Below are 9,568 nucleotides of genomic sequence, written 5' to 3' on the forward strand. Positions count from 1 at the left end.
ATTATGGTGTAGCAATGCATTTTACATTGTAATTCAATTGGGGGGGGGGGGGGGGGACAAAAAAAATGGTACCATTATTTATCATACTTTAAACATCCTTGTATTATTTTATGTAGTTTTGTTTATTTTAAATATTTTACTAAATAAATATTTTAATGTTCACTTTGGTCTACGGGCGTAATGTTTGTGTTGGGTGTGAATGAGTATCGCCAGATGAAGGTAAAAACTTTATTGCTTCAGAATTGAACCTGACGACAACAATAGAATTACAGCTGGAATGAGTTTAAAGGAGACGACACAACTTGCTGATCGTTCATGTATATGATTCATAGTGAGTATTAATCAATGAGAACCAATTCAATCCCTGAAACCATGAGTGGACACAAAGTCACCGTTACTGAATATTTTCACATGATCATATTTATCAAACAAAGCTATGTAATAAACGCTGAACAAGCACAAACAAATCCTTAATAGTAACATGATCATTTGTGTTCATAGGGACAAATTCTGAGCGCAAAATCCTTTTGTGATGACGTTACATCTTCTAAAATGTATGTTCTTGTTTTGGCTGATTGTGATGCTGATCTCTGTAAAAGGAGAGGGAAGTCTGATGTTTCTTATTGTTCACACATTTATTTATTAAGATGGTACACAATTCTGGACTTTGGTCTCATAAATCGATCTCTGTGCTCTTAATTCATGTCTGATTGCTGCTCAATCGTGCTCGTTTTGTCCTAAAATAACTTCTTAACTGATCCTCTTTTTTAAAGAGTAGAACAGAACTGAATGCATTCAGAGTCTCACTGAGCACAGATTTCACTTGATATGTAGTAAATAAAGAAATATACATTTAAACAGATTTAGGTTTCAGGTTTAAATATCTTCACCTTAGATTTGGATCCTGAAAAGGCTTCCGATGTGTGGAGTGAGACGCTGCATTAACTGAGTATTAACAGTACCAACTAAACATTTATAACGTTTGCATATATAAGTGTTTTCAATGTAAAGATATGCCAGTGTAAGTCGTAGCATAGAGGACTTGCATGTCATGCTTCAGATGTATTTTTTTTTTAAAAAGGCTTCAGTGCAAAACAGAAACTTTCTGTGAAGTTGTTATGAGGAAAAGGATTTCTTCGTAACTACAGAAAATATGTCAAACTGCAGCGTTCTGACCTCGTGAAGCAGATTTTGTATTGCTTTGAAATGGAAACGCTAGTCGGGTCTTGTTTTGGCTTTGAGTCGAGTAATTATTCCAAACACGCTCAGCACTGACAGTCTCTTGACATTTCAAATTCATTTTAGAAAAATAAAAGAGGCAGAGAAAAAGAGTCTCCATTTTCAAATAAAATTTGTGTTCCAAATTGTAAAAAATGAGAAAGATAATAAACAGAAAGCAAAAGGACCGATCACTGTACTGAACAGATAAAAGGGCTAAAGTAAACCCGGCGCACAGAAGATTTCATTCCCACTTGACTTAATATTTCTAAAACCTTAACAGGCCCGTGAGCTCAGGTGCTGATATGGCAGCCACTGGATTGTAGTACTGAATGTGTCTGGGTGTTTCGCTACAAAGAGTCTGTCAGGCACCCCTGCCCCCCTCAGTCATGTCAGTGTTGGGGTCCAGGCATCCGTCTGTAGAACAGCAGGTACGGTGTTGATGAAGAGGAGGTCTCGGGAGAGCAGGCTCGCAGGAACTCTTCCTCCTCAAACAAACGCACCTCAGAGTCGTCAAACAGCAGCCACTTGCCCTCATAATCGAGGAGGTTGTCCAACGCCTGCTCCCCGCCACCGGAAGTGGTGGAGGCCTCCTGTCCTGCTTCACTACTCTGGCCCAGGCTGTTGGTGGGTTTCCTCCGTTTGGATCCCTCTGATCCACTGTTGGCTGCTTTCTCCGTGTGTTTGCCGTTGCTCCCAAGCTCACAGCTGGACCGACTCCTCTGGCCGCCCAACAGTCCGACTCCACCCTCCGACTGCTTCTTTCCTCCCGCTTTGCTGCTCGCCAAACTCGCTCCTCTCTGTCCCCTCGTTCTCAGGCTGAAAGACACCTCTCCGTCATCGTAGTCCGGCAATTCAGCTTTCACGTGGGCTCCCTCTTTAGTCTCCTCTTCCTCAGTTTCTTTTCTGTCCCACAGCGTCACATCTTTCAGATCAGACATGCGGACGTAGGCGGTGTAGTGGCCGCTGCTGATGGTGACGCCGCTGTGCATTACCACGGCAAACAGCTGGTAGCGTTGACCCTTGGTGGAGGAGGAGCTGGTGCACCACTCCTCCAGAGACAAGGTCAGAGGGGTCTGTAGGGGGGTGTTCACTTTGGACAGACCTGCATACGGGTCCATGCTACGAAGACAGGAAACAGGGGGAGGAGTTAGGATCTGTGACGGGACCATGACACTGTATTCAATTGAGAATTTAGGTGAAACCTTTCCTGTTGTATTCCTGTTTACAGTGTGTGAAGTCGTAAAATAGTCATAGTGTAGTGTGTAATAATCAGGTTTAGTGCGTCATAAAAAGCCATCGTATGTCGTTTTTTGTAAAAGTACAGTGTCATAAAAAAGTATATAAAAATGTCATAGTATAACATGAAATGAAAAGTTTTAAAAGGTCAAAGTACGTTATTTCATTAAAAGGTCAGTATAGTATATGTCATAAGAAAGTATGAAAATGTAAAGTTTGTCCAAAAACAAATCGTGTAGGACATAGAATAGTATGTAATACAAGAGTATAAGGTTTAGTGTGTCAAATTAAAAGTCTTAGCATGTCATAAAAAAGTACATGTATAGTATGACATAAAATTGTAAAAAAAATCATAGTATAGTATGTCACAAAAAGTTTAAAAAAAAGATGGTATAGTAAAATCATAAAAGTGTTCGTATAGCATTTCACAAAGTCTCGGTATAGTATGTTGAAAAAAGTAGAATGTGTCATAAACAGTCCCGGGCTAGTACGTCATAATAAAGTGATTGCATAGAGCACGTCAGATTTAATTGGCTGATATTAGTTGATCTAGATATGACAACATTGTTTCCCAAAGAATCTTGAATATTTCAGCCAAACAAAGCTAATAATCTAGAAATGTCATCAAAAACATTTTATGCTACGTGTTGTATTTAAAATCTTGTCTCAAATTAACAGTTTAAAGTGAACAGATAATGTAAAAACTACAGGTTTATTTAAAAAGAACCGGACAGAAATACCTTCCACCTGTTTCCTCTATGTGACGGATCAACATTACCGGGTGTTAGTTGTTGCAGCCCTACTATAAATAACCTACAATATTACTGAAGGATAGCAGACAGAAAACTGAGTGAAATGACAATAAATGTGTTCAAAAGTCATCAACTCACTCCAAGCTGTTGGCAGAGAAGCGCTTCAGGTGGATGGTGATGACTTCGGGAGTTTTGTCAAACAGCAGACTCCTCTCGGCCTCGGTGTAATGGTGACACGTCTCACAGAAGTACTTGTCCTCCCCGACGATGCGCTCCACCGACGCAAACTGAGCGATCGCCCACTTCAGAGTCTTCAGCTCTGGTTTGGGATCAGGAGAAACTGGGAAGAGAGAGAGAGGATATCAATTCATCATGATCCGGGACTTTGAAAAGCGTTGTTGTACTGACAGCTGTTTAAAGCAAGAGTCCTGACCCTTAGCGAGCTCGTCCGGGCTGCTGGGTTCCTCATCGAGCACCGGGACACTGATGTCTTGGAAGTCTTCTCTCCTTTCCGTGAAGCTCTCACACTCCAGACAGCGAGTCCTCAAAACCAGCTGGCCCTGGAACAAGTGCTCCATCAAGTCCAGGCCCTCTGGGTAGAAGAGGAACAGCTGCATTTAATGCCTGAAGTCACATTGATACTAATGCTGTCTGGTTGTACAGGGCAGAGGTTAAATGAACAGGAATACGTTTATGAGATTTCATATTCATCATTCTACTTTTTGAATTCTTCATTTCCTGCACCTGGCTAAATAGATGCCTCATATTAAACTCCTCTTATAGTAATGATCTCATACCCTGAAGCTTCGCTGCCTCCTCCTCTTCAGCCATCTTCGGAGTCTCTTCGCTCTTCTCGTTGGGACTTCTCTCGTCAGTCGGCTCGTCGTCCTCCGGCTCCGGTTTGTTTTGGTTCTTCACGGAGCTGATCTTTCCCACGCTGAGGAACTTGGAGAAGATACTTGGCTGTTTCCCTGAACGCCTCAGCCAGCTCAGCTTCGACCTCTTCTTTCCTTTCCCCTCTGCTTCTTTCGACGCCTTGTCACCTTTCCCCTCACAATCGCTGCCTTTCTCCTCCGCCCCGTTTAGCTTCTTCATCTTTTCATCCTCTCCGTCTTTCACCGTGACGTCCCTGGAGGACTTCCTTTTGGAGCGGGTGAGGGGCTTATTATCCTCGGCATCAGATTTCTTAGACTTGACAGATTTGGGCTTCTTCTTGGCGTTCCCCTCTTCGGTGTCACTCTTCCTCTTGCCGCTCACTTGGCCGTCCTCGTCTGAGGGCGTTTGGGATTCTGTTGCCGAGCTGCCGTCCTCAAGTTTCACCTCCGTCTCATTGGCATCGCACTCCGACTCCTGCTCCTTCCTGATGGTGTCACAAGCCTCTTGGATATATCCCAGGATGCACTGCAGCACTTCTTGGGCATCATGCTGAAGATAGCCTTCATACATGGGGTTCAGCAGCCTGCAAAACACAGCGCGCTCACAATTAGCTCACGGATGGGAATAGATATATATATTAAAAAATACATTTTAATAATTTATCAACTGTAAGGGACTAATCAAAATATAACATTTGCTTATTTCAGCCGTAGAAATGTTCTTTGGGTTTTTTGACTGTTGCTCAAATGAAATACGTCATTTAACACCCGTTTAGGTTCGTTAACATAGATTTAATTAATTAAATTGATCATAAAAAAAACATGTAATGCATTTATAACAGCAATGTGTTCATATTCATATCTATGGCTTTTGCTGAAGTTTCTCCTCTTATTTTAAATATTCACGCATACATGAAATGCGATGCGACTGTGCGTGGTGTTTCATAATAAAAATCAAAACAATGACGATAACAGAAAAATAAGTTTCAGGGAAGACAAAAGATTTGAAACCCTACTCGTGTCATTGTGTGTTTTGCAAACGCACAACTCGCTTGTGATTTTCACTGAACAGCGAATGCATAGTTTTGTCCTACATTACTCATTACTTTGTGTAGAAATAAGCTCATTTGGACAGCCATCCAGTCAGACATGATGAAGATCACATCATCACCTGAGTGTGTGGAGTATCCTCCGAGGCGGTGTAGCGAGCTCTCCTTCACTGAAGCTGTCGGGGTTCAACAGGAAGCTGGACTGCAGCTGCTCCGCTGATGTTATGAGACTGTTCAAGCTCCCGAGGAGCTCGATCTGAGCCGGCAACGCCTCAGCGGCAACTTCTGACTGCTGAGAAATAAAATACAAACTAAAGAATGAATCACATAAAAAGATTTTTATAATTGGAGCTTCGTATCTAGTATATCAGATCGAACTTAAGAGGAATTATTTTGAATTTGTGATCTTGATTAAATTAGTTCATTTCTAAAGCTATCGTTTACAAGTGTAAGTTTTGTAAAATAAAATAAATCACATTGTTATTGCTCTAACCTCTTGGCTTTGATCCGTTTCTTCCTTGGGTTTGTCTTTTCTTTTAGACAGAGTGTAGAGTTTCTTTATTCCTTCTCTGAGCCCCGGGCAGTAGTACAGCACCTGCAGCAGCAATCGCACAGAAATCATCTTCATGCTCGTCACGTGGACGACACAAACAAATCACACACTGGGAACACTTTGCCTGACAAATACTGAAACTATGACATTGCTATATTTGCTTTATTGTCTGTGAGTGATAACAATTACAACAGTGTTTCTGTAGGGTTCACAAAGTTAAACTGAAAACCTTTAAAGACATTAGAATACGATAGTGTTTCACTGTCTCACCAGCCAAAGCATGAAAAATATCCATGAGAAACAGAATGGGTGACAAGGCCTTTGAATTATTTACCAACTGCTTCAATTCGTTGACATTTATAATCATATGTGTGTGTGTACCTCCCAGTAGTAATCCTGATAATATCATTATTAACCTAGACCAGCAGCAGGAAATGGACAGACGGCTGGATGAACCACTTAAAATAACTTATTACAAATCATCCACATGACTTTTATACAAGGTTCGTGGTCTGAAATGGTAATATTGTGGATTATCAAGCCAATATTTGCTTAAATCACATGCAAACACATGGTATAACTTAAGTTACTGCATACGGCAGGATGACATCATTATTTCAGACCTCAAGTGAAATCTTAAAACTTTCTTTTATGAAACTGAATGGAACCTTTTTTTAAGCCTTTAAAGACGACAGTTACCTGAACGTACAATGTCAACACAGTACACAATAATAACACAAGTGCTTTCATACGGCATAAGAGCTCAGCTTATTGTCTAACCAGTGGCCTAAATGAAGATAACACATATTGTATCTTCCTTCAACAAGAGGGAAACAAAAGTCTTATTCCAAACAAGACGTGTTTGGAATAATAACTGCTCTCCACTCAGCCCTCACTCATCTGGAAAATAACAAAACCTACATCAGATTTCAGGTCAGCCTGTAACACAATGTCCCCATGAAACTGAATGGTAAACTTAGCACTCTGGGCTTCAGTACCTCACTCTGCAACTGGTTATTAGACTTCCTCACAAACAGACCCGAGCACCTCCTCCACCGGCGCCCCCCAGGGCTGCGTGCTCAGCCCCCTCCTGTTCACGCTGTACACCCACGACTGCTACCCAAAACATGAAGACAACTCTGTTTGCAGACGACACTACCGTCATCGGCCGGATTACAAACAACAATGAGACTTCACATAGTGAGGAAATCAACAACCTTTCAGTGTTGCTCAGAGAACAACCTACTCATACAACGTCTGTAAAACCAAGGAGTTGATTGTTCATTTTAGAAAAAAAGGAGACGAAGATGCACAAAGCTGTCTACATCGCTGGAGCCGAGGGGGAGCAAGTTAGCAGCTTTAAGTTGCTGGGAATCAGACTCCGTGTGTGTGTGTGTGTGTGTGTGTGTGTGTGTGTGTGTGTGTGTGTGTGTGTGTGTGTGTGTGTGTGTGTGTGTGTATATATATGTGGTGAGAAGTACCCACCTGTAAAATACTGTTCAAATAGCAGGTGTTGCCCAAGTTGTTGAAACCCACAAATGGCACCAAGCCGTCTCTGTTGTCACATGACAGGAGAAGGCCGGGTGAGGCTGGACATGGAGAAGGACCAGAGACCTGATCACAGCTGCTGAACAGTGAAGAAAACAAAGTTTGAAATTAAAAGAAACATCATTACTTACTAGTTACTTGTTTGATTTTTGCAGTTTAACAAGGGCTGGACAATATAGTTACAATCATTATCCTCTGTTGTACAATACTTTAAAACAAACTCTTAACATGTACATAACCAAACATGACTAATTGGCAAATTTCCCAGATAAATCACACGATCACAACAGAGACACACCTCGCCTCAGGCTCCTCTTGATCTACTGTTTTGGGCTCATCTGCTTGCGGTTCAGAGAAGTCCAGAGCCCGTTTAGTGTCTTTCTTGTGGAGGAACTTCAGAGACAATTTACTCCTCTTAATGGAGCTCCCCAGCGCCGCCGCCACCACCTTCTCACCCTGCAGACCCGGCATCTTTATCACTGCTAACGTTGCCCTCGGGAGATCTTTTTCTCTTCACAGAGATGCAACAGCGCACCTCACTGGAAAGAGAAGGGACAAACAGAACTGAATTTCAGTGGGCGCCGTCAGAGTTTAACGATAACGAAAGTTAACTACGCACTGCGTTTGGTTGTAGTTACGTAACGTTAACTCACTACAACCACACTAGCTAACGTAACCAGCTAACGGGCATGGAGACATGTCCGGTTCAACCGAATGAACAACGAGTTATGTAACATGTTAACGTTAGCCGACTCTCTTGTTAGCGTTGCCCCGCTCAGCATTTGAAATAAAGCCGTTGACTTTAGCAACCGTTATCTGGTTTGCGTTAGGAGTTAGCTAGCACGTAGCAAATAGAGCACAATAAACTGCAGTTTGCACACAACACAGAGACAAAACTAGGTCAAACGATGTGGTGGACGAGGAGGTGTAAAAGGGCAGCGCGCAGTCATTTTTAACAGTTCGCTTAAACAACACTAACTTTGAAAATCCCTACATTGTCTATAGGGTGTGCACGCTCACCTGCATTAGTCATTCCAGGTCGAAGTCTACTATATTTCGCGGAGTATCCACGTAAATACGAATGTTTGGCGATTCAGACGGTGCGGCAGAAGTTGGCGCTTTTTCCTGACGGCAGACCGGAAAACCCACAGGCAGCTATACCGCCGGTGAAACGGCGACACGACATCAAAACATCCGGCAAAAACGTCCAAATAGCGGTCAGCCTTGGTATTAAACGTATTTCAGACGCATACGTAACGTTAGTAAATTAGCGTGTGCGTTTGTAAAATGATATAACCAGAAATAGTTGCTTTTAAGATCTCAGGCTTAGATTAAGTCACCTAATTAATTTAGGCCCCCATAGCCACTCTCGGAAGCCATTTTTGTAGTCCTTTATCTTTGTAGTCCTTTATCAAGCTGACAGTGTTACAGTGAATAACACCGGCAGTGGGAGATTATTCTTTCAAAAAAAAAAAAAAGTGAAGAAGTATTTGGTTGAAAATGATTCCTGCACATGATCTTCAATGAAGAGTCAGATTCATATACAACTAACAATGAAAAACTTTGTAAAGGCGTTGTAATTGCAGTTTTGCTCATAACCTAATACGTTTGTAGCTTTACAAAGTCAAATTTTGGATGCAGGACTTTATCTTGAAAGTCTATTTATATCTTTTAAATTATTGTATGGCTACTTAATTAAAGGAAATTAATAATATACTACTTCCACCACTGCTCAATTGCTTCCCCAGCAAACAACGAACAAAGACACTTTTCATTTCATTTGAAATGGGAACTGATAAAAGATTTGTAGCCTTCTGTTTTAGATACTGTTTACGTGCCTAAAACACTGCATAAACTACAGATAAGAGTTTTGATACTAATTATCATATTCTGACCAAAGCAGTGTACAGAGAACGGGGCATATTGTATATGCAATTCTGATTTACAGACTAGCAGCGGCCTTCTGTTGAAAAGAAGTTACTGATAATTAATTCAATGTATTTAAAAGTATTATCAAATTAACCAGCAAAAAATATCTATCATTCATCTCGAAAAAAATGGTTGTAGCTGGTGTATTTCTACATTAGGCCTATATGGTGCTGGGGGAAAGGCAGAAGTTCAGTTTCCCACATTACAGGACGTTTCGGACTTTATTTTGAAAATGGTAAACGGGAGTGTACTTGTATCTCGCCTGACTTGACAAAAGTAATTTTCGAGGAACTCAACCCCAAAAAACAATTTGTGTATGTTTTAATTACTGAGCCACGTGTCACAACACTTGCTCTTCGCTATACTTTAGGAAGACATTTATTTTACATAAACATAAAACAGCTC

The 9,568-nt window shown here is 41.3% G+C and overlaps 1 protein-coding gene across 2 annotated transcripts; it reads right to left on the reverse strand.

Moving 5' to 3' along the window:
* Positions 1-57: 57 nt before the first annotated feature.
* usp1 (ubiquitin specific peptidase 1) lies at positions 58-8,371 on the reverse strand. 2 transcript variants are annotated; one of them, XM_079157686.1, is made up of 9 exons: positions 8,255-8,371; positions 7,533-7,773; positions 7,172-7,313; positions 5,627-5,728; positions 5,256-5,425; positions 4,007-4,668; positions 3,643-3,801; positions 3,348-3,549; positions 58-2,340 (listed from the first exon to the last, which is right to left on the reverse strand). In XM_079157686.1, exons 2-9 carry the CDS (start codon positions 7,703-7,705, stop codon positions 1,611-1,613), a joined length of 2,340 nt encoding a protein of 779 aa, XP_079013812.1. In that variant the 5' UTR covers positions 7,706-7,773; positions 8,255-8,371; the 3' UTR covers positions 58-1,610. The 2 variants fall into 2 exon arrangements, with proteins under 2 accessions (XP_079013812.1, XP_079013813.1); XM_079157687.1 differs by having other exon boundaries at positions 59-2,340; positions 7,172-7,310.
* Between the last annotated feature and the right edge of the window lie 1,197 nt (positions 8,372-9,568).

The sequence above is a fragment of the Pholis gunnellus genome (genome assembly GCF_910591455.1).
Source record: "Pholis gunnellus genome assembly, chromosome: 4".
In the NCBI taxonomy this organism is placed as follows: Eukaryota; Metazoa; Chordata; class Actinopteri; order Perciformes; family Pholidae; genus Pholis; species Pholis gunnellus.

Coding starts and splice junctions, on each gene's coding strand:
- usp1 (XM_079157686.1), bottom strand. CDS start 7,705: ATGCCGGGTCTGCAGGGTGAGAAGGTGGTGGCGGCGGCGCTGGGGAGC. Junction 3,802..4,006: donor GGAGGCAGCGAAGCTTCAGG/GTATGAGATCAT, acceptor TCTTCTACCCAG/AGGGCCTGGACTTGATGGAG. Junction 2,341..3,347: donor TTCTCTGCCAACAGCTTGGA/GTGAGTTGATGA, acceptor CTGTCTTCGTAG/CATGGACCCGTATGCAGGTC.